The following is a 26,142-nucleotide window of genomic DNA, read 5'->3' on the forward strand; positions in this document are numbered from 1 at the left end:
GACCCCAGATGTCCATGGATATATGAATGGATAAAGAACAGGTGGTATATAGTGAAATATTACTCAGCCATTAAAAGGAATGAAATCCTGTTATTTGCAATGACATGCTAAGTGAAATAAGTTAGTAAGAGAAAAACAAATGCCATATGATTTCACTCACGTGGAATTTAGGAAACAAAACAGATGAACATAATTGAAGGAAAAAGAAGAGAGAGAGGGGAGAAAAGCATAAGAGACTCTTAACTATAGAGAATAAACTGAGGGTTGGTGGGGGGTAGCTGGGCAGGGATCGGCTAATCAGATGATGGGTATTAATGAGGACACTTGTTATGATGAACACTGGGTGTTATATGTAAGAGATAAATCACTAAATTCTACACCTGCAACCAATTTTACATTTATGTTTACTAACTAAAATTTAAATAAAAAATTGAAAAAAGGAAACTATAAAGAAAGGATGGGAAATTATTCATAGTGTCAATGGAAGGTAAAAGAAAGCTAGGGTAGCAATATTTACAGTTGACAAAAGCAACTTTAGAACAATGACTGTAATAAGAGACAAAGAAGGACACTATAGAATAAAATGATTGATTCAACAAAAAATAACAATTGTAAGTATTTATGTACCAAACATGGAAACACCCAAATAAATAAAGCAATTATTAAGATATATAAAGGAAGAAAAGGATGCTAATGCAATTATAGTAGGGGACTTCAACACCCCACTGATATCAGTGGATAGATCATCCAGACAGAAAATCAACAAGAAAACAGAAGCTTTGAATGACACATTGGATCTAACATATATTCAAAGAACACCACCTAAAAACAGTGGAATACCCATTCTTTTCAAGTGCACATGGAACACTGCCCAGAATAGACCACATTAGGCCATAAAACAAGTCACAACAAATTCAAAACCATTGAAATCGTATCATGCATGTTTTCCAACCCCAAGGGTGTGAAACTAGAAATCAACAAAAAGAATAAATTTGGAAAGAACACAAATACTTGGAGGTTAAGTAACATGCTACTGAACAATGAATGGGTCAACCAGGAAATCAAAAGAGCAAATCAAAAAATTCATGGAGATAAATGAGAATGGTAACATAATGTTACAAAATCTTTGGGATGCAGCAAAAGCTCTTCTAAGAGGGAATATTATAACAATACAGGCCTACCACAAGAAGTAAGAAAATCTCAAATAAAAAACTTAGCCTTGGGCGCCTGGGTGGCTCAGTTGGTTAAGCGACTGCCTTCGGCTCAGGTCATGATCCTGGAGTCCCTGGATCGAGTCCCGCATCGGGCTCCCTGCTCGGCAGGGAGCCTGCTTCTCCCTCTGACCCTCCCCCCTCTCATGTGCTCTCTGTCTCTCTCATTCTCTCTGTCTCAAATAAATAAATAAAATCTTTAAAAAAAAAAAAAAAAAAACTTAGCCTTACACCTAAAGGAACTAGAAAAGGTACAAAGCCCAAAGCCAGTAGAAAGAAATAATAAAGATTAGAGGAAATATAAATGAAATAGAGCCTAAAATAAAATAGATCAGATCAATGAAACTAGGAGCTGGTACTTTAAAATGGTAAAAAGAATGATAAACCTTCAGCCAAACTCATAAAAAAAGGAGGACTTACATATCTATAATCACAAATGAATGAGTATAAATAACAACTGACACCACAGAAATACCAAAGATTATAAGAGAATATCATGGAAGATTATGTCAACATATTAGACAACTGAGAACAAAAAGGATAAATTCCTAGAAAGATATAACCTCTGAGGAATGATTCAAGGAAGCAAGAGAAAATTTGAGCAAACCAATTACTCAATGGTTTGAGTAATTCAATCAATGAAATTGAATCAGTAATCAAAAAACAACAACAGCAACAACTAAAGTCCAGGATCAGATGGCTTCACAGGTGAATTCTACCAAATATTTATAGATGATATATTACCTATTTTTTTGAAGTATTCCAAAAAAAAGCAGGGGAGGATGAAAAGATTCCAAAATCATTCTAGGAGGCCAGCATTGCCTTAATATCAAAACCAGATAAAGAAACTACAAAAAATGAAAACTGCAGGTTAATATCTCTGAAGAACATAAATGCAATAATCCTCAACAAAATATTAGCAAACCAAATCCAACAACACATTGAAAACATCACTCAGCACAATCACGTGGGATTCATTCCTGTGATGGAAAGGTGGCTCAATATTCACCGAACAATGTAATACACCACATTAGCAAAATAAAGTATAAAAACCATGTAATCATTTCAATAAATGCAAAAAAAGGATTTGAAATAATACAGCATCCATTCATGGAAAAAAAAAAAAAAAACTCTTCAAAAAGTAGGTTTAGAGGAAATAAACCTCAACATTATAAAGGCCAGTATGAAAATCTCACAGCTATCATCATACTCAATGGGGAAAAACTGAGAACTTCTCTTTTAAGATCAGGAACAAGACAAGGATGTCCACTCTCGCTACCATTATTCAACATTGTACTGAAAATCCTAGCCATAACAATCAGAGAAGAAAAATAAATGAAAGGCATCCAAATCAGTAAGGAAGAAGAACTTTCCCTATTTGCAAATGACATGAAACTACCTATAGAAAATCCTAACGACACCACCAACAAAGCTACTAGAACTGAGAAATGAATTCAATAAAGTTGCAGAATACAAAATTAATACCCAGAAATATGTTGCATTTCTAGACACTAATGATGAAATAGTAGAAAAATTAAGAAAACAATCCCATTTATATTGCACCAAAAAGAATGAAATTTCTCAGAATAAACTTAACCAAAGTGGTAAAGGACCTGTGTTCCAAAAAGTATAAAACATCAATGAAAGAAATTGAAGATGACACAAACAAGTGGAAGAATATTCCATGTTCATGAATCAGGAGAACAAATATTGTTTAAAAGTCCATACTACCCAAAGCAATCTACAGATTTAATTCAATCGCTATCAAAATACCACTTGCATTTTTCACGGAAGTAGAACAAAGAATCCTAAAATGTGTATTGAACCACAAAAAAACCTAAATAGCCAAAGCAATCATGAGAAAGAGAAACAAAGCTGGAGGTATCACAATCTCAGATTTCAAGATATACTACAAAGCTGCAGTTATCAAAACAGTATTATACTGGCATAAGAATAGACACCGATCAGTGGAAGAGAATAGAAAGCCCAGAAATAAACCCAGGATTATATGGTCAATTAATCTAGAACAAAGGAGGCAAGGATATACAGTGGGGAGAAGTCTCTTCAACAAATGGTGTTGAGAAAACTAAACAGCTACATGCAAAAAAAGATTTAAATTGTACCACTTTCTTATACCATATACAAAAATAAATTCAAAAAAGACTAAAGACCTAAATGTGAAACCTGAAACCATAAAATCCCTGGAATAAAATATATATGTTTCCTTTGCCAATGAAAACAAATTCAAATTTAAATTATTGGTACTGTACCAAAATGCAAAACTTTTGCACAATGAAGGGAAACATCAACAAAACAAAAAATATACCCCACCAAATGAGGGAAGATATTTGCAAATCATATATCTGATAAAGGGTTAATATCCAAAATATGTAAACAACTTATACAACTCAACATCAAAAAATAATCTGATTAAAAATAGGCAGAAGTCATGCACAGACATTTTCCAAGGAAGACTTACAGATGGTGAAAAGAAACATGTAAAGATGCTCAACATCACTAATCATCAGGGAAATGTAAATCAAAACAACAGTGAGATATCACCTCACACTTGTCAGAATGGCTAAAATCAAAAAGATAAGAAATAACAAATTTTGGTGAAGATGTGGAAAAAAAGGAATCCTTGTGCACTCTGTATGGGAATGCAAATTGTTGCATCTAATGTGGAAAACAATAGGGATATTTCTCAAAAATTAAAATAGAATTACTATGGGATTCAGTAATTCCACTACTTGGTATTTCCCATAGAAAACAAAAACACTAATTTAAAAGATATATGTACCCCAATGTTTATTGCAGCATTGTTTACATTATTCAAGATATGGTACCATCCCAAGTGTCCTTTGATTGATTAATGAAAAGAACTGGTATATTTATACAATGGAATATTACTCAGCCATAAAAAAAGAAATGAAATCTTCCCATTTGTAACAACATGGATGGACCTAGAGTGTATAACACTAAATGAAATAAGTCAATCAGAGAAACACAAATACCATATGTTTCGCTCATATGTGGAATTTAAAAAACAGAAAAAATGGATAAAAACAGATCCTTAAATATAGAGAATAAACTGGTAGTTTTCAGAGGGGAGGTGGGGGGATGGGTGAAATAAGTGAAGGGGATTAAGAGTACACTTATCTTGATGAGTACTGAGAAAATATAGAATTTTTAAATCATTATATTGTATACCTGGAACTAATATAACACTGTATGTTAATTATACTTGAATTAATTTTTTTTTCATTCATGGTTCTGAATCATGGCATGCTTTACCAACATAATTTCAAAAGTGAATTCTTTTAATCCAGGAATATAAACAGAGGTGACCCTGAAACATGGCATTAGCCTTATGGTTCTGTTATGAGAATCACTAAGATTCAGGAGTGGTAAGAGTATGGTTCTTTGAGCCTATACTAAAAGAGACCTAAGACCCATTAACACAGTTTGCTCATAAATTCCCCAGACAGGAATGAGAAATATATATATATCCTTTTGAGACTTCCACTTAGAATGCATGGTTCCCTTTTGTGACTCCTCACCCCCTTTTAATATGCCTTGTTTTTGTTCATTTTGTAGGAGTAGAAATGCTTGGAAAAACATGTCAGAAAGTCCATTAGTGTCATATGATCTGCAGCTCTTTAAAGAAACCATATTCTTAACCAATCAAATATATCCTATGTGCTGGTTTTGGAACTGTGAATACAGGAGTGAAAAAACAAATAAGGCTCACTGCCTGTATGGAGCCTAAATTCTTATTGTGAATACAATTAATACAATTAACAATGAATAAATATGGAGTTTAAGATAAAGATGCATTCTATGAAGAGAAATAAATAGGATTCAGGCTTAGGAAACTGACTGGACACTTGCTGGGGAAGGCGATAACATAAAATATGGTAACCAGGGAAGGCTTCTCTGAAGAGATAATTTAGCCTGACATAATACATGGTGAGAATGTTTAGTCAGGAAAAGATCTGCGGAGGAACAGTCCAAGCAGAAGAAACAGCATACATAATGCCTTGGAAAAACAAAACAAAACAAAACAAAACAAAAAACGATCTTGGTGCTTATGAGAAACAAACAAAAAACAAAAAATGCTAGTTTGGCTAAATTATGTAAGAAAAGTGGAAAAGTGGTACAAAATGAGGGTGGAAAATAGGTATGGTCTAGATAATGTAGGCATTGAAAACCAAGGTAAGAAGTTTGAGCTTTATTCTGAAAGTAATGGGGAACTACTGGAGTGTTTGAAGCAGGAGAGAATAGAGATAGCAAGACTAATTAGAAACTCTTGCAGTATTTCAAGAAAGATGATGATTGAAACTGTTAAAGTAGTAGTAGTTGAGATGCAGAGATGTGGACAGATTCAGGATATATTTTGGAGGTAAAGTAAAGAAGTTTTACTTTACTTACTTTACCACATACATCATATGTGGGGGATGAGGAAATGGATAGAATCACAGATGATATCCAGGTTTTAAAAGATCAAGTGGGTATTTACTAAGATGGAAAAGACTGGGGAGGTATAGATTTTGGAATGGGTTGAGAGTTGTTATGTTACTTTTGAGATGCCTAGTAGAATTCACACCGAAAATTTCAAGTACGTGGTTAGATAAAGGAATTTACACTTCAATGGAAAGATCAGAGCTAAGCATATTAATTTTGAAGTAATTAAAACATAGATGATATTTAAAGCCATTGGATTAGATGGATTTACCAAGAGAGGGTTGTAGATAGAAAAGGTCAGGAACCAAGTCTTAGGTCATTGCAACATCAAAGATGAGGAAGAGGGGGATACAATAAAGGTGGCAGAAACTACCAGTAAGTAGGAAGAAAACAGGATAGTAGAGTCCTAGAAATCAAGTAAAGTACATATTTTTAGAAGGAGAGAGAGGTTATTTTAAATGATGTTGCATTGTAGAATAAGATGAGAGAGGAGAAACAAATGGATGTGGCCACAAGAAGGTATTTAGTAAATCTTGAAAAGAGCAGTTTCAGTAGAGTGATAGAGAAGGAAAAGCCTGACTATATGGTAGTTACGCATATGGAAGCTTATTAAAGAGACTTTGTCTGAATGTAAAAAAGCCCATAACTTACCCTGAAAGGTTCTCTTTTATAATTAAAATCAATCCATTTCCCCAACCTGTTTTCTTATATTTTACTTATTTTTTTTCATAAACACTTCTCATGGAAAATAATCCAGCTACTTGGGGGTCTTTCTTTTCCTTTGCCTTAAAATTTATCCACCAATACATTCTCATTTCTTGTAAAGCTTGCTGCCCTAATGGCTACTCACCCATTGATTCAGCCCCTAAGACTTACCATTTAGCAATAACGTCATTAATCAGCTTTGGACTTAAAGTCCAGACTTTCTGACAGAAATGAAAAAAAAAGATACTAAATAAAAATAGAAAAATATATGAAGAGAAAAATGGATATATATACATAAAATTTTATTATAAACCAAGGATAGAAAAAACTTGGAATAAAAAGTAAAGGGAGATCCCCATGAGATTAGAAGAGGAAGTAGAAGCCCCTTGAGAAGAAATAAGCCTAAAAGAACAGGGAGGAAGAGGGGGAAGGGAGGAATTTAATTAACATGAGAAGCTCAAGGTTAAGACTCAGCAATATCTACAGAAGCTCTGAATTTAGCAGAACACAGGGCATCAGCCCTGTCATGCTGAGAATTGACAATAAACACTGTGTGAAAGCAGAGGACACAGAGGTTGATGCCCAGAAACCATGCAAATGAATTATGTCACAACCAAAGATCAGAAAGAGCCAGTAAGGGTGGAGAACATGGGGAACAGGAGCCCCTACATTCAAATTGAGATGTCCTCCTAAGCTTCCCCTTATAGCCAGATTTTGGAGGAAGGGGAATGAAAGAGGAGATCCTCTGGAGAAAAGAAAAGAAACTAAATTTACAGAGCATTTACTCTCAAAGAGAGCAAATTAACCTGAAAGTGACTGTTATAAACCAGAAGGGATCTCTTACCCCTGGCAAGTTAAATTATTTCCCTGATTATCAGTAAGAATGATGACTTATAAAGAAGTTTAGTTCAGCTATAGATTAAATAATTTAATTTGCATATTTGAATCCTTGTATGTTATGTTTTTACTGTACTATGTCTGGATTTTGGTTGAGTTTTTACTATATTTAGCAACTTCTTAGGAAATGTCTTTCTATCTCATTAAAATCTGCCCCTATAGAAGTTTTAGTCAATTTTCATTCTTTTATTCCTTCTTAAGAACATTTAACCACTCTTGTAATTGTATTCTCTTTACAAATAATTTTAAATGTTTTCTTAAGTCACAAGCCTGTTCTCTGTTTCAGTATAAATATTATTTCAACTCTTTTGAGTCCTTTTGAATTATTCTTTCTTATCTGTTAGTCCCTAACTTGTCAATATTCCAGTAAAATTGAACTACTCTTAAGGAAAATATAAATTCAACCTTTTAAAATATTTTTCATTTTTAGTCGATTTTTTTCTAAAAACACAGTAAACATACCAAAGGAGCATATCTTGGTTTTAGAGGTGCAGGAGGCATCTTGCACTGACAGAGATGTTTGATCTTGGGTGATGGTAGCAAAGGCTCACAAGGAGGTAGTGGTGGTCTTTCTCTTGATGGAGGGACTCTACCTGTACCTGTTTTTTTTTCTTTTTCTTTGAATGTAGTCTTTTTGGATGACATTTTGAATTCTCTCTTTAGTTCCAGTGCTTCCTTCTTTGAATCAGTAGATGTGGCATCTGATTCATCAGCAACTCTCTTTTTAGCCCCAAATTCATATAGTGACTCTTCAGATTCAGCATCTGAACTTTCGAATGTCTCAGGCTTCTTTGAGTCTGTCTTGGAAGATTCATCAGATTCTGTATCAGTAGACTCTATGCCCTTCTTTGCATCCTGTTTCTTGGCATCTTTCTTTGAATCTTTCTTAGTCTTCTTTGAATCATACTTATCCTTCTTTGATTCCCAATCAGATTCAGTTTCAGTAGACTCTTCAGACTTCATTGCAAACTTATTTTTGTCAACTTTCTTTGAATTTCTCTTGTCCTTTTTTGAATCCCATTCAGATTCAGTTTCAGTAGACTCTTCAGACTTCATTGAAAACTTATTTTTGTCATCTTTCTTTGAATTTCTCTTATCCTTTTTTTCAACTTTTTTATCCTTTTTTGAATCCCATTCAGATTCAGAATCAGCATCAGTAGACACTACATCCTTCTTGGCATCCTTTTTCTTGTCATCTTTTTTTGAATTTTTCTTTTCCTTCTTTTCATCTTTCTTCCAATTCTTTGTCTCCAATTCAGACTCAGTTTCAGCATCAGTAGACACTGCATCCTTCTTTGTATCCTTTTTCTTGTCACTTTTCTTTGAATCTTTCTTAGCCTTCTTTGAATCTTTCTTTGCATCCTTTGAGTCTTCAGATTCTGCATCAGTAGTCTCTGTGTCTTTTTTTGCATCTTTTTTCTTGTCACTTTTCTTTGAATCTTTCTTAGCCTTCTTTGGCTCTTTCTTTGCATCCTCTGAGTCTGCAGATTCTTCATCAGTAGACTCTGTGTCTTTCTTTGCATCCTTCTTCTTCTCTTTCTTTGGACCTTTCTTATCTTTCTTTGCATCTTTCTTTGCATCTTTTGAGTCTACAGATTCAGCATCAGAGCTTTTCTTTGCATCCTTTTTTGTGTCCTTCTTTGAAGGCTTCTTTGAATTATTCTGAGAGTAATTCTTTAACCCCATATCACATTTCATAGATTCAGCACCAGACTCCTCTAAATACAGTATGAAATCCATATTTGAACTATTTTTTGAACAAGTCTGTGATTTGGCATCAGAATTGTTCTTTGAGTCTTTAGAATCCTTCTTTGCACATATGAATTCGTTATCTGTCTCCTTGGAATTCTTCAAATCTCTCTTATCTTTTTTTGGATACATTGAGACAGCTTTAAAATCACTGGATTCTGGGTTTATTTCTAATTTGGACTTTGAATCCTTAGATAGTTCACTTTTACGTGATAATTTTGATGGAGTTTTATCTGCTTTATTTCCTCTTTTAAGTTTCTCATCATTTACCATTTTAGATTCTATAGTTGTTTCATGTGGGCCTTTGTTTTTCTTGGAATTTCTCTGCAAAGTTCTTCCTTTTTTGTCATCTTTGGACTTTTTAGAGTCTCCATTTTCTGTATGGGCTTTAAGAGTATAAGGATTTCTGAATGGAGCCTGTCTCCTGACAGTTAAATAAACAGATGGCCTTTGGGAAATTTTTTTTAAAGAATGCCTTATCCTTATATAAACTGGCTTCTGAACTTCTTCTAATTTTTTTTTGTCGTGTCTCTGAAAAGATTAGTTAGAATAATGATAAACGTTTTTAAATAAGTTATATCTTTTTAATATTGAAACATGAAAATTGTCTAGTTTTTCATTAACCATCTACTTAAAATGGAAAAAAAAATAGTTTCAACATTCTATGTGTGTTCTGTACGTGAGATAACTCCATATTAGAAACCAAATGGCTTTAAACTTTAGGATTTTCTCAATGACCTATATAGAGATTGGAGCAAGCCCACATGATCCATGACATTTAAGGGCCCATCCTCACCATTGATAGTGGATTCCTTTTCTTTTCTTTTTTTTTTGTAAGATTTTATTTATTTATTTGACAGAGAGAGAGATAGCGAGAGCAGGAACACAAGCAGGGGGAGTGGGAGAGGGAAAAGCAGGCTTCCTGCCGAGCAGGGAGCCCAATGTGGGACTCGATCCCAGGACTCTGGGATCATGACCTGAGCCGAAGGCAGACGCTTAACGACTGAGCCACCCAGGCACCCGATAGTGGATTCCTTTTCAATCCCTATATGGGATAGATCTTTTGAATCATTTTGTGCACCTTTCATCCCCAAGTTAGCTCAGAAGTAAGCTGATGCCCTTGTAGTTTGTCGTGACGATTCTTGTGATAACTGTAGGCTTCAGGCCTTGTTCTGATTTTTATTCCTGCTTTCAACATCTCTGATCAAATCAAGAGCCTGAGAGCCCTGATGTGAATTATTTCTCAAAACAAGGACATAAAATGAAACAAATATCTGGTCCTATTAATTTGAGTAGCGGTAGTAAAATTTTTTAAAGTCTCAACCCCAAATCTGTCAAATCTGGACACATATACTAATTTTGCACTTATCTTTTATAGTCCTTTATTCATTAGGGACATCACCAGTCAATGAAATGGTCATATAGAATTAAAGGAGGACCATGAAGAGAAGCATGAAACTTGGATCACTACAGATGTAATGAATGACACTTGAATAAATGCATTGACTGTAACTCTGCTTTGGGTGATGCTTTTAAAACTCATTTTGATATTACGATGGGTGATATCAGATCTCATTTAAATCACAGTAGTTAAAATAACACAAAGAGTAGGAATGGAAAATAGAGAAAGATTTGATGTTTCCTTTCAAACATCTCCATCATCTTCTCTATTTGTAAGCTAGTTTTTCCTTTTCCTTATTAATAAGATAATGGCACTTAATAAAAGAGGTAGAAAGTTTGAATGTCCCAGTATCTAGTATCCTGAGTGCCAGATTAAAGAAAATGGAGAGGCCCTGAAACCTCATAAACATTGGTTCATACTCTAAGATTCAGTTTAGATGTTTTTGCAACTGGTAAACATTTTCTGAGAGATCCCACTAGTTGCAGCATTAGGTTCTGTAGCTTACATAGCCTAATAGCTATATAATGCTTTTGAAAAGGAGAATTATGTATAAATAAAAGTTTATCTGAAACAGATGGGGGTAATCTGTTGTACAGGGAATTATAAATTTAAAAATATCTGCTTCCAAAAGGAAGTAAAATTCAAATTACATATTTTTAAATTTATATTTATATATTTAATAATCTTAGATTTAGTTAAAAATGACATTTTCAATACTTACAGGAACTGAGATTTGTGATTCTGAAGGTCTTGATCTCTTTTTTCTACCTGGCTGGAGTGGTTTGGGAAATGTCAAAGTAAAATAATCTTGATTCCATAATTTTCTGCTTGATTCATTGACTAAAATGAGTGAGGACAATGAACAATTTGCAATTAATAGACTTTTATCAGCACTGAAATATTCTTGAGTAAGAAATATATTGTTTAAGATAAATTATAACTTAAAATATAGCTTTCCCCTCTCGAGTCTATAGTTTATTTGCATATCAGTTAGGGAAAATAAAGGCTGATTTCTTCATTTAGGGCTAAATTATGTGTAAACTAACATTTGTAATTTTATTTTCTAGATTAAACTAGTTTTCACAATTTTCACTTAAATCATGGTAGTTAAAATAATACAAACAGTAGGAATGGAAAACAGAGAAAGATTTGATGTTTCCTTTCAAACATCTCTATTTTGGTTTTTCTTTATGTCATTTTGGTTCTGTGGCAGACAATATGTCTTCTATAACCCCATGATAGCACAATGCAGAGCGTAGTCAGTAAAGTCTCTATTGATTAAATCTAATAATTTATTTTAGTGCTCCTCTGACCTCAATGACATCTAAGCCACAGAAATTAAGGCTACAAACCCAAATCCTGATTTTAGTTCAGGGAACCCTATTTAAAGAATGGCATATACACCTTTGAAGACATCCAGAATAAAGTGATCAAACTATGTGGAAGCTCTAACATCAAAAGAAGAAATGATGAGATAACTCAGAATAGTTCTCCTGGAGATAAGGAGACTAATGAGAGAAGTGATCACTACATTCAAATATTTAAAGAACTGTTATATGAAAGTGTAGTAGCAATAGTAATAACAGAATAGCTGCAACTGCTAACACTTATATAGTGCTTACTATTTCTCAGACTGTTTTAAGCACATTTAATTATCACAGCAACCCTTTGAATTAGATATAATTTACAATTGCTTCCATTTTATAGATGTACAAAAATGAAGCACTGAGAGAAGTTAAATTGCTTGCCAAAAATCATAAAGTGAAAGAGCTGAGATTCAAAGACAGATAGTTTGGCTCAGAGTCCGTGCTCTTAATCACAATGTTAGAGAATTCTATGTATTTCCTAAGAGGAGGACTAGATCCAGTGGGTAAAATTTGTACCAGTGCAGGCAGATATCAGCTCAATATATAAGGAGAACTTTCCTTAAGTTGTAGCTGTTCAACAAAATAAAATGTCCACTTTCATCATTTTGACTATTTTTTCTCTACTTTGAGTTTTATAATTGTGGATTTTAAATAAAAGGAAAACTTATGTAATTAAGGTCGGTTTTTATAATGAGGAAGAACAAACTATTTCCTTTAAAATAGCTAGTACAAACCCACATCAAGGTCAGAAATATTTTAAACACACACACATTCCAACACACATACACATATACACATACATATAGGTTCTTTTAAATATTAAGAAAAAAATCAGGGCACTTTATGGTGTATAACATTGAACTGAAGATACTAGTCCTTTGTCCCTAAAATACTTTTAAATATAATCTAAATAATATTGAACTTTAAAGACTCAATTCTTACTTGATATGGATTTATCATTTGTTCCGATGTTTATTTCTTGCCTGTTAAAAAAAAGTTGCAATTAAAATTTTCTAGTTAATAATAACTAATAATAGTAATATGTCAATAATAACATAATATAATTTATAATATGATACAATATAATATACAAGTGAGAATGCCTGGTATCAAAAAGACAAAAAATAAGTGTGAGGATGTGGAGAAAGTAAACACTTGAACACTTTTGATAGGAATGTAAACTGCCGCAACTACTGTGGAAAACAGTATAGAGGTTCCTTCAAAAACTAAAAATAGAAGTACCATAAGATGCAGCAATGCCACTTTTGGATATTTACTTGAGGAAAACAAAAAGATTAATTAAAATAGATATATGAACCATTATGTTTACTGCAGCATTATTTATAATAGCTAAGATATGGAAGTAACCCAACTGTCCATCCATAGATGAATGGCTAAAGAAGATGTAGTATATATATAATGGAATATTACTCAACCATAAAAAAGAATTAAACCTTGCCATTTGCAGCAACATGGATGGACCTAGAAGGTATTATGCAAAGTAAAATAAGTCAGATAAAGAAATAAAAAATGCTATATGATTTTACTTATATGTGGAATCAAGAAAAAAAAAACAATGAATAAACAAAAATAGAAACAGACTCTTAAGTACAGAGAACAAGCTGGTGGTTGCCAGAGGGGAAGAGGGTGGCAGGATGAACAAAATAAGTAAAGAGGATTAAGAGGTACAAAATTTCCATTTTAAATAAATAACAGGGATGAGATGTATAGCACAGGGAATATAGTCAATAATATTTTAATAATGTACTATACTGACAGATGATAACTGCACTTACTGTGGTGAGCACTGCATAATATGTAGAATTGTTAAATCACTATGTTCTACATCCGAAACTAATATAATATTGTATGTCAACTATACTTCAATAAAAAAGTAACATAAATTTTAAAACATGCCAAAATACTATATATTTCTCATGTATTATTTGATATCATAATAAATAGAGTTTGTATTATAAACATTAATAAACATATAAAAAATACTTTTAATTTGTACTATGGGTAAAAATAATAATATTGTTAATAGGACTTCCATTGTAACACTTTGAGGATTTTTTTAGTGTAGTTGATGCAATTTTACATTAGTTTCAGTTGTACAACATAGTGATTTCACAAGTTTATACATTATGTTATGTTCACAAGTGTAGCCTTCATCTGTTCCAATACATTACTTTTACAATATAACTATTATCCTTATGCTATGCCTTTTATTCCCATGACTGTCAACTATCAGTTCCCTGTATTTATAGGTCTGATTCTGCTTTTTGTTTGTGAATTTATTTTTTGAGATTCCACATATAAGTGAAATTATATGGCATTTAACTCTCAGCCTGATTTATTTCACTTAGCATAACCCATGCTGTCTAAAATGGCAAGATCTCATCCTTTCTTATGGTTGCATAATATTCCAGTCCGTGTGTGTGTGTGTGTGTGTGTGTGTGCGTGTGTATAACATCTCTATCACCTATCGTCTATCATCTACCATCTATCTATCTATCTATCTATCTATCTATCTATCTATCTATCTATCTATCTATCTATCTATCATCTATCATCATCTATCATCATCATTTATCTATCATCTACTATCTATCTATCTATCTATCTATCTATCTATCTATCTATCTATCTATCTATCATCTATCTATCTATCATCATCTATCATCATCATTTATCTATCATGTATCATCTATCTATCTATCTATCTATCTATCTATCTATCTATCTATCATCTATCTATCGATCTAATCTTGACTTAGGGGACATATCTAGAAAAATTTTGCTATGGTTGATGTCAGAGAAATTATTGTCTGTGTTTTCTTCTAGGATTTTTATGGTTTCAGGTCTCACATTTAGGTCTTTAATCCATTACAAGTTTATTTTTGTGTTTGCTGTTAATAGGTGGTCCAGTAACATTCTTTTACATTTAGCTGTCCAGTATTTCTGGCACTGTTTATTGAAGAGACTTTCTTTTGCCTATTGTATATTTCTGCCCTTTTTGTTATTTCTGGGCTCTTTATTTTTTACATTGATATATATCTATTTTTGTGTTAATACTATATTGTTTTGATTACTAAAGATTTGTGGTGTATCTTGAAATCTGGAATTGTACTATCTCTAGCTTTGTTATTTTTTTTCTTAAGATTGTTTTGGCTCTTTGGAGTCTTTTATAGTTCCATACAAATTTTAGTATTAATTTGTTCTAGTACTGTGAAAAATGTTGGCATTTTGATAGGGATTTCCTTAACCTGTAGATTACTTTGGGTAGTGTGGACATTTTAACAATATTGGTTCTTCCATCCATTAGCATAAAATATCTTCCCATTTGTGTCATCTTCATTATCTTTCATCAATGTTTTATAGATTTCAGAGTACTGTCTTTCACCTTCTTGATTAAGTTTATTTTTAGATATTTTATAATTTTGGGTGAAAATGTAATTGCTTTTTTTCTTAATATCTCTTCCTACTACTTTGTTACAATGTTTAGAAATGTTACTGATTTTTGGGTATTTTGTATTCTGCAACTTTACTGAACACATTTATCAGTTCTAGTAGTTTTTTGATGGAATCTTTCAGATTTTTATTCTATATTCATGTCATTTCCAAATAGTGAGAATTTAACGTCTTTACCAATATGAATGCCTCTTATTTCTTTTTCTTGTCTGATTGCTGTGGATAACACTTCAAAACTATGCTAAATAAAAGTAGTGAAGGTAGACATTTATGTTTCACCTTCAGTATGTTAGCTGTGCATTTTTCACATATGGCTTTTATTATGTTGAGATATGTTCCCTCTAAACCCACCTTGTTGAGAGATTTTATCATGAATGTATGTCGTACTTTGTCAAATGCTTTTTTTTTTGCATCTATTGAAATGATCATATGATTTTTTTCCTTTGTTTTGTTGATGTGGTATATTATGTTGATTGATTTACAAATATTCGACCACCCTTGCATACCCAAAATAAATTTGGGTATACCCATTTGATTGTGGTGACTGATCTTTTTATGCATTTTTTAATGCAATTTGCTAATATTTTGGTCGGAATTTTTGCTTCTGTGTTCACTAGGTAAATAGACCTGCAGTTTTCTTTTTGTAAGTGTCTTTGGTTTTGGTATCAGTATAATTCTAGCCTGGTAGAATGTATTTGGATGTTTTCCTCCTTTTTCTATTTTTTAGAGTATTTTGAGAATAGGTATTAAATCTTCTTCAAAGGTTTGGTATAATTCACCTGTGAAGCCATCTAGCCCAGGACTTTTATTTTTTGGTAGTTTTTTTTATTACTGACTCAATTTCACTACTAGAAATTGGTCTGTTCAGATTTTCTATTTCTTTCTGATTTTGTTTTAAAAGATTGTTTCTAAGAATTTATCCATGTCTTCTAGATTGTCTAATTTGTTGATACATAAATTTTTGTAGTATTCAATTATAATTCTTTGTATTTCTCTTGTGTCGCTTGTTACTTCTCTCCAAATTCTTATTTTATTTATTTGGGTCCTTTCTCTCTTTTTTTTTCCTCAATGAGTCTGGCTAAGAATTTATCAATTTTGTTTACCTTTTCAAAGAACTAGCTCTTGGTTTCATTGATTTTTTTTTTTTTTTTTTTTTAGTTTCTATGCCATTTATTTCCTCTGACGATTATTATTTCTTTCCTTTTACTCACCTTGGGATTTTTTGTTGTTGTTTTTCTAGTTCCTTTATATGTAAAGTTAAGTTGTTTATGTGAGCTTTTTCTTGTTTGTTCAGATAGGCCTGTATCCCAATATATTTCCTACTTTGAAGTGATTGCACTGTGTCCCAAAGATTTTGTGTTTTCATTTTCATTTGCCTCCATTTATTTATTTTTTAGTTCTTCTTTGACTGCTTGATTAACTCATTGGTTCTTTAGTGTCATGTTGTTTAGTCTCCATGTATTCATGTTTGTGGTTATTCTAGTCTTTTCTCTTGTGATAGATTTCTAGTTTCATACTGTTGTGATTGGAAAAGATGTATGGTATGATTTCAATTTCTTAAATTTATTGAGACTTGTTTTGTGTCCTAACATGTGACCTGTTCTGGAGAATGTTCCATGCAAACTTGAAAAGAATGGGGCGCCTGGGTGGCTCAGTTGGTTAAGCGACTGCCTTTGGCTCAGGTCATAATCCTGGAGTCACAGGATCAAGTCCCGCATCGGGCTCCCTGCTTGGCAGGGAGTCTGCTTCTCCCTCTGACCCTCCTCCCTCTCATGCTCTCTGTCTCTCATTCTCTCTCTCTCAAATAAATAAATAAAATCTTTAAAAAAAAACTTGAAAAGAATGAATATTCTATTGTTTTTGGATGGAATGTTTTGTATATACCTCTTATGTTGATCTTGTCCAATGTGTCATTCAAAGACATATTTTCTTTGTTGATTTTCTGCCCAGATGATCTACCTATTGATGTAAATGGGTTGTAAAGTCCCTTACTATCATTGTGTTACCATCAATTTTTCCCTTTATTTCTGTTAATATTTATGTATTTAGGTAGTCCAGTGTTGGATCTGTAGATATTTATAATTGTTACAACCTCCTGTTGGAGTATCATTATGTAATGTATCATTATGTAATGCCTTTCTTTGTCTCTTGTTAACAGTCTTTGTTTTAAAGTCTACTTTTCAATAAATAAATAAGTCATTTTTTCTGACTTCAGTATTGCTGTCATGTTTTTTTTTTTTTTTGCTTCCATTTGCATAGTATATGATTTTCTTTAATCCCTTCACTTTCAGTCTCTTTATCTGTAGGTCTGAAGTCTATCTCTTGTCAACAGAATATATAGAGATTTTTTTTTTTAAGATTTTATTTATTTTTTAGAGAGCGAGCGAGAGAGAAACAGCATGAGAGGGGAGAGGGTCAGAGGGAGAAGCAGGCTCCCCGCTGAACCGGGAGCCCGATGTGGGACTTGATCCCAGGACCCTGGGATCATGACCTGAGCCGAAGGCAGATGCTTAACCGACTGAGCCACCCAGGCTCCCCTAGGCCATTTACTTTTAAAGTAATTCTTGATATGTATTTATTGTCATTTTGTTAATTGTTTTCTGGTTGTCTTTGTAATTCTTCTTTGTTCCTTTCTTCTTCTCTTGTTCTCTTTCTTTTTATTCCTAGTTTTTATAGTGTTACATTTCCTTCTCTTTGTTTTTTTATACATCTATCATAGGTTTTGGGTTTGTGTTTACTATAAGGTTCGTATATAATATCCTATGTAAATAACTATATTAATTGTTTTTTCATTTAAGTTCAAAGACATTTTAAGAAACCAATTTCTTTTTCTTTTTTTCTCTTCTTTTTTACTCCTTCCTCCATATTTTATATATATGTACATAGTCATATATATATAATAGTCATTTATATATTATATATAGTCTTTTTTTACTTTTTTTAGTAATTTTCTTATCTCTAATTAGGACTATTTTTTTTTCACTTAAAAAGTCCCTTTATCATTTTTTATATAACTGGTTTAGTGGTGATAAGCTGTTTTATTTTTTGTTTGTGAAATTCTTTATCTCTCCATCAAATCTGAATAACCTTGTCAGGTAGAGTATTCTTGGTTGTAGGTATTTCTTTTCAGTGCTTTGAATATATCATTGCATTCCCTTCTGGCCCGAAAAGATTTTGCTGAAACCTTATATGTTTTCCCTTGTAGGTAATTTTTTGCTTTTCTCTTACTCCTTTAAGGTTCTGTATTTTTAACTTCTGACATTTTAATTATTTTTGTCATGGTGTGGACATCTTTGGGTTCATCTTGTGTGAAATTCTCAATGCTTCTTGGACTTGGATGTTTATTTCCTTCCCTGTGTTAGGAGATTTTTCAGTAATATTTCTTTCAATATTTTTCTATCCCTTTCCCTCTCTTCTTCTGGGGATTCTATAATGTATTTGTTCCCTTGATGTTGTCCAAGAGATCCCTTAACCTATCCTCAAATTTCATTTTTTCTTTCTCTTTTTGTCATTCAGTTTGAATGTTTTACATTACCTTATCTTCCAGATCATTGGTACATTCTTGTATATCTACTGATCTGCTGCTGATTCCATCTAGTCTTTGTGTGTTTTTTTTTTAATTTCAGTTATCATATTCTTTAAATATGATTGCTTCTTTCTTATATTTTTTGTTAGTCCTTATTGAAGGTCTCATTGAGTTATTCTACTCTTTTCTCCTGCCCATTATCTTTACAATCATTACTTTAAAATCTTTATCAGGCATATTGCTTATGCCTGTTTCATTTAGTTGTTGTTAAGAGTTTTTTTTTTTTCCTTTTTTTGGAAAACATTCCTCTGTCTCTCCATTTTGCTTGACTTTCTGTGCTTATTTCTATGGATTAAATGGAACAGCTACTTCTTCTATACTGAAGGAATGGTCTTGTGTATGGGTTGTCCCCTATGTAAACTATTTGGTTGGTGACTTTTCCTGCCTGGCTAGAGCTATGGTTGGCATGGGCTGGGGTCTTGGGGCTTTCCATGTAGTGGACACCTTGTCAGGACAATGAAAAGCAGGGTTTTCACAGCATTCTATGCACTGAAGGAACACTAGCAGGACAACTAAAGCTGAAATGTGTGTAATTCACAGTGTTTATGGGCTCTCTATGTTAGAGGTGCATTGACAGGGTGGCTGAAGCTGATGTAGTATGCAGTCAGGAGGTCCCTGATCTCTTCATGCAGAGGGTGCCCTGGCAGGATAGCTGAAGCTAACGTGGGTACAAGCTGGGGGCACTCAGATCTCTACACACAGAGGGCACCTTGGCAGGATAACTGAAGCAGAAGTGGATGTAAACCAAGTTCTCCCTGGATTCTCTGCACAGAGGGTGCCCTGAGGAGTGGGTGGAGTTGAGATGTACAGGGTGGGAGGTCCTGGGATTCTCTGTGCAGAGGGTATCTTGGGAGAGCTGTTAAAGCTAAAATAGGCATGGGTTGTTGTCATCCTGGGGGTCTCCATGAAAAATGTGTCCTGGCAGGACAGGTGAACCTAAGTCGGGTACAATCCTGGGTGTCTTGGCTCTCTACATTGAGGGTGATCTGGCAAAATTGCTGATGCTGAACTGGGTGCAAACGAGGGTGTCTTAAGGTACTCAGCACAGTGGTGCCCTGGCCAGGTGGCTGGAGCCAAGGCTGGAATGGATGGTAGTGTTCTGGGGTGCTCCACGTAGCATGTGCTTTGGTGGGGTGTCTGAAGCTGATGCATACATGAGCCTGCAGTTTCTGGGATGCTTAATGTCAGGAGCACCCTGGGAGGATAGCTGAATCTCAAGCATATGTCAGGTAACATGTTTTGGAGCACTCTACACCAGGGGTGCCATAGCAAAACATCTGTATTTATTCTGGGCTGCTTTGCGCCTGTGTCACTTTGAGACAAATACTTGGGCTCTGGTGAGCACTAAACAGCAGTGTCCTGGTATGCACTACCTTGGGGCCACCCTGTGGGACAGCTTGGTATGGCCCAGGACTCATTGAGGTGGCAGGCCAGTTAGGGTGTTCAGACTGCACTGGTCTGTGCTTGCAAAGTAAAGGGGGAGTGTAGACTACGTATGTTCACCCCTACCACCCGGAGAGCATTCCAGCAGCTCTTCCACCATTTGGCAGAGTTCTCAGGCTGACTCTTTTCTATTACAGTTGCTCATTTGAACTGCAGCTTCTTAAAGAAAGAAAAAATAATAATAAAAGAAAAAAGAAGTAAATTTTTTAAAGAAGCCAAAAAAGAACAAAAACAAAAAGAAAACAAGACCAAAAAATGTGGCTTATTTTCCATGCCCCGGCATGACTAGGGCTGTGTGGCTTGTGTACCTTGAGCTAGCTTAGGTTATAATCTCACTGTGTGGGACTGGAACTTATTCTAGTCTGGGACTTTAAGGTGAAGGGTGAGAGAGCATTTCCACAGCATCTGTGGGGCATTTTAAACAGCAGCTTTTTTCCCATGCCCCAGCTCACCTGAAAGTACAGTGGGCTTGTGGATCCTGAGCTCACTGGGGTTACAAACTTTCTGTGTCAACTGTACCAACTAGTTATGGTGACTGGACCCTTCCCTGGTGTAGGCTTTTAAGGTGGAGTGGAAAAATAAGCTGTGTTGTTTTCCAGTCCCTCTGACCTGGAGAACATTCCTGTAGCTCCTTTGCCATTTGGTGGAGTTCTAGTGTTCTCTCTTTTATATACTAGTCGCTCTTTTCTTTTTCTTTTTTTTTTTTTTTTTTAGCAGTTCTAGGTACTACTGATTTTTTTAAATTTAAATTCAATTTAGTTAACATACAGTATTATTAGTTTCGGAGGTAGAATTTAGTGATTCATCAGTTCCATATAACACCCAGTGCTCATGATATCAAGTGCCCTCCTTAATGCCCATCACCCAATTACCCCATCCTCCCACCCACCTTCCCTCCAGCAACCCTGATTGTTCCCTATAATGAAGAGTCTCATGGTTTGCCTCCTTCTCTGCTCTTATCATATTTTATCTTTTCTTCACCTTTCCTATGTTCATCTGTTTTGTTTCTTAAATTCCAAATGACTGAAATCATACAGTATTTGTCTTACTATAACTGATTTATTTTGCTTAGCATAATACCCTCTGATTCCATCTATGTCATTGCAAATGGCAAGATTTCATTCTTTTTGATGGCTGAATAATATTCTATTGTATATACAGACCACCTGTTCTTTATCCATTCATCTGTCAATGGACATCTGTTTGTTTTTTTTTTTTTTTTCATATTTTGGCTATTGTGGACATTGCTGTTATAAACATTGGGGTGCAAGTGCCCCTTTGAATTACTATTTTTGTATCCTTTGGATAAATACCTGGTAGTGCAATTACTGGGTCCTATGGTAGTTCTACTTTTAACTTTTTTGAGGAATCTCCATACTGTTTTCCAGAGTGGCTGCCCCAGGTCGCATTCCCACCAACAGTGTAAGAGGGTTCCCTTTCTCTACATCCTCACCAACATCTGTTGTTTCTTGAGTTGCTAATTGTAGCCATTCTGACCAGTGTGAGGTGGTATCTCATTGTGGTTTTGATTTGTATTTCCCTGATGCTGAGTGATGTTGAGCATTTTTTCATGTGTCTGTTAGCCATTTGTATGTCTTCTTTGGAGAAAAATGTCTGTTCATGTCTTCTGCCGATTTCTTGACTGGATTTTTGGTTTTGGGGTTTTGAGTTTGATAAGTTCTGTATAGATTTTGGATACTAGCCCTTTATCTGATATGTCATTTATGAATATCTTCTCCCATTCCTTAGGTAACAATCAACAAAACTAAAAGGCAACCTACTAGATACTCTCTTAAAGCATGGCTTTTTTTTTTTTTTTTCTGTGCCCAAGGGCAGAGGAATCTCTTCTTGGTCCATCACTACTATCCTTCCCCACTGTTGTTCACAGCATCAGGGGTGAGGGTTCCCATTTTTACTGTGTCTCCATCTCTTCTGCTGTCCTCTTTGCCATTCTCTATATCTTTGTGTGGAAACTGCTCAATCAGCCCTTAGTTTTTCTTCAGGAAGAATTATTTTATAAATAGGTGTAATTCAGTGTTTTCCATGGAGGAGGTGAATTCAGGATGTTCCTACATCACCACCTTGGACTGCAAATATCACTCTGATAAATCTTATGCATTCCCTGACCTCCATTTTCTAAAAATGTCTACCTAAAATTCACATCACAGTTTCCCACCCCTAAATGAAATTATAAAAAACAAAAGTATATTTTTCACCAGAAACTTGAAGAAAAATAAACCAGGGAATCAAAAACTGAAATAAAAACACAAATTTGACAAAATCTAAATTAATAAAATATTTATAGAACAATAAATCAAACCAGCCCCCCCAATCCTTTAGTGAAAATGTCTAAACAAGTAGAAACTCACCTATTTTCTAAGTGTACTAAATAAGTTTTGGGATAAAAAAACACAACAATTTTTTAATGTTCTCAGAACTTAAAATAAAACTACTAATGATATCTGAACGGGGCACAGATAAGCATTGATCTGGATTTTGAATTGTTTCTACACACAGGAAAAATTGCTCTATAATATTTTCCATTCAAAAAGTACCCACTGAATTTGACAATAATCATGGTGTTTACTGAGGACACATATGGTGTAATTTGTTTTAAAAATTTTTTTTAAGATTTTATTTATTTGAGAGAGAGAGAATGAGAGACAGAGAGCATGAGAGAGAGGAGGGTCAGAAGGAGAAGCAGACTCCCTGCCGAGCAGGGAGCCCAATGTGGGACTCGATCCCGGGACTCCAGGATCATGACCTGGGCTGAAGGCAGTCGCTTAGCCAACTGAGCCACCCAGGCGCCCTTGTTTTAAAAATTTTACATCATTATTAGTTATCAGGGACAGTGAGTCATGACCATTGTTAATTCCAAGATTGTACTTATATACACATATATCCTAGAGCTTGATTTTTTAACTGACTTAAATTATCAAGTTAGCAAATATAACTTTTTATTTTATTCTTATTAGTAACTACTTATTTGACCTGTATTTTTATTTGTGTTAAATCTATGTTCATTTCCTAAGTAAAGCTCTAGTATCCAGCATAAAGCCTAGTCCATACTCATCATTAAATTGCTACTGACTTAGGAAATATTTTGGATACACAGATTAATAAAAAATATCTAATCCAGTGGTTCTTAACTAGATGTGAACATCAAAAAAAAAAAAAGTGAACTTGCCTGGCAAATGCTCCTAGACCCTTGAAACAGAATCTCTTGGTGTGGCTTAATGAAGTCTGTATTTTAAAACTATCCTAGGTGGAGTGCCTGGGTGGCTCAGTTGATTAAGCATCTGACTCTTGGTTTCTGCTCAAGTCACGATCTCACAATCATGATCTCAAGGCCTGGGGATAAGGGTTGCACTCAGCAGGAGTGTGCTTCAGATTCTTTCTCCCTCTCCCTCCTGCTCACTCTCTTTCTCTCTCAAATAAATAAATAAATAAAATCTTTTAAATAAACTAAAACAAAAATAAAACTCTCCTAGGTGATTTGGATTCTTACCTCTGGTTAAGAACCACCCATCTAAGTGATCTTGAAAAAAAAATCATAGCTTTCTGAAATAATTCATTCAGAATTATTTGTTTTTCTAGAAAGCAGTTGATCAATGATATATTAGTCTGTGTTGAAGCCATATTTATTCAATAGCTAGATGATATTATGGCCTGGGATCTTGGAAATTTAACAGATTGGAGGTTTGGCATGCTGACTGGATTCCTGCTTTCATAGTTAGGAAAAAGGCTTTGCACCTGCATTGATTTTGACTTTTTTTCCCCTACAGCCTAAAGTACTGTTTTGTAACCTTCTTTGATAATAACTCAATATATGTGTGTATAATTCATATTCTTTTGTAATAATATACATTATAAATTATACATTAAGGTAGAACATATTGAAAGAGGAAATAAAACAAATTGAATCTCTAAATCTTATTTCCACACTTCAATGGATTACCTTGAACAAGCATCTCATTTTGGAGTACACTAGAAGAGGTAATCAGGGAACAGTGAAACAAGGGACAATTTAGCCAAATGTCATAACATGTCTGCTTTATATAGATGTGGTCTCAATCTCAAATTATTGGAAATTCAAATATAGCAAAATGTTTGAGTAGTTATCTTCATAAATAGCATATTATTATTTTTTTACTTTATAAATGATTATGTGTATATTCCTTTGGTACATGGGTGGTCCTAACCTATAATGTGACATAAAGAGAGAATGAGTGCTAGAAGCCAGAAGACAGTGGAATGATATTTTTAAATTTCTGAAAGAAAAAATTACTGCCAATTTAGAAGTTAAATACAGCAAACAAAAAGTGTGAGAATTTCATTCCCAGCAGAAGAACTAAAATAAATAAAAGTGGAGATTCTTCAGGTAGGAGGAGGAAATGACACAAGATGATAGAGTTAATACAAAATTAAATAAAGAGTATCAAAAATAGCAAACATGTGGGTACAGAATATAAATATTAGGCATTTGTAAATAATAATTTGTTGAATTTAAAATAAAATAAAAATTTTATGAAAAATAGTATTTATAGCTGTAAAGGTGTATTGAATAAGTAGAATTAAAGTCTAAGGTGATTGCATTGTCTAGGGAGTGGCAAAAATATTAATTTGTCCTAAACTGTAATAAATCAAAGGATTATGCTGTAATTTCTAGAAAAACCAAAAAAGAATAATAAAAGAATGTATAATTAATAAGATAAAATATGGGGAAATATAATTAAAATGATTGATTAATACAAAGGATAGCAAGAAGAGAAAATAAAGAGCACAAATGTGGGACAAATAAATAAAAATGAGATGTTAGATTTAAATCCAAATGTAAAATAATTACATTAAATGTAAATGGAGTAAGATAAAAAGTTCTGAATATCTGCTATATAACATAGTATGTATAGTTAATGATACTATGTTATACACTTTAAAATTTGTTAAGAGAGTAGATATGTTAAGTGTACCAACCAAAAAAAAAAAAAAAGGTATATGGACTAAATACACCACTTAAAAGACAAAAATGTCAGACTTCCAGAGAAGATGGTGGAATAGAATGATACTAAGCTCACCTCATCCCACAGATACAACTAGGTAACACCCACTTCAGTGTAAATAAACCACAAAATGTCCCAAAGATGGGAAGAACAGACTCTCCACAACTAAATATAGAAAAGGAACCACATCAAAGAAGGTAAAAAGAGTAGAGATGCAGTCAAACAGACCTGCAGGATTGTCCTGGGCACAAAAAGGGTAGAGGACCAGACTCCACCCCAGACACCCCAGGCATGGAGGGACCCACATGGGGAAAACAAATCTTCATAACATTTGGCTTTGGAAACCAGAGAGGCCTAATAACCAGTGGGACTTAATAACTGGAACTTTAAAAGTCAGGAGGTTTAGCTCTAGGAGAGCTAGGAGGGCAGAGTCCCTGCCCTTAAAGATATAGCACAACAAACAACTCTGCTGAGATACAGCATAGAAGCAGCAGTTTTGAAAATGCCTAGGGTGTATAACAAGGACATTTATTTACTAATCTCAGAGCATGTGCTGGAGGGGCAGGGACCTTTGGGGAACTTCTCCAAGAACAAAAGAGCTGGCAGATACCACTTCCTTCCCCCACACCCCAAACTAGATACAAGGGAAATAGCAGAAACCAGCACAGTACACATATTCTCCCCCTTGCTTGCTAAGAGTCTACCATAGCCCTGTGTGCTCCTGTGGAAACATCTCCACCATCCAAACCTCAGCAGGAGTTTTCCCAGGCAGCTGCAGGCCCCCTTCAGGGTCCAGGCAGCAGAAGTGTGCAGAACTTGCTGGCACTGTGCTTCCTGACCACAT

At 34.1% G+C, this 26,142-nt stretch overlaps 1 protein-coding gene across 1 annotated transcript; it reads right to left on the reverse strand.

Annotated features, from left to right (window-relative positions):
* Positions 1–4,472: 4,472 nt before the first annotated feature.
* On the reverse strand, positions 4,473–26,142 carry CYLC1 (cylicin 1). Its single transcript, XM_021683094.1, has 7 exons — positions 26,003–26,142; positions 12,738–12,778; positions 11,150–11,268; positions 8,262–9,557; positions 7,740–8,168; positions 6,552–6,601; positions 4,473–4,560 (listed from the first exon to the last, which is right to left on the reverse strand). Exons 1-7 carry the CDS (start codon positions 26,140–26,142, stop codon positions 4,473–4,475), a joined length of 2,163 nt encoding a protein of 720 aa, XP_021538769.1.

The sequence above is a fragment of the Neomonachus schauinslandi genome, chromosome X, assembly GCF_002201575.2.
Source record: "Neomonachus schauinslandi chromosome X, ASM220157v2, whole genome shotgun sequence".
NCBI classification, from domain to species: Eukaryota; Metazoa; Chordata; class Mammalia; order Carnivora; family Phocidae; genus Neomonachus; species Neomonachus schauinslandi.

Bases quoted from the DNA above. Each gene is read 5' to 3' on its own strand.
- CYLC1 (XM_021683094.1), bottom strand. From the start codon at position 26,142: ATGTGGTCAGGAAGCACAGTGCCAGCAAGTTCTGCACACTTCTGCTGC. The intron at 12,779-26,002 runs GTAGACTCTTAG...TTTTTTTAACAG, and splicing joins CAGGAGCACACAGGGCTATG to GCAAGAAATAAACATCGGAA. The intron at 9,558-11,149 runs GTAAGTATTGAA...TAATCTTTTCAG, and splicing joins AATCACAAATCTCAGTTCCT to AGACACGACAAAAAAAAATT.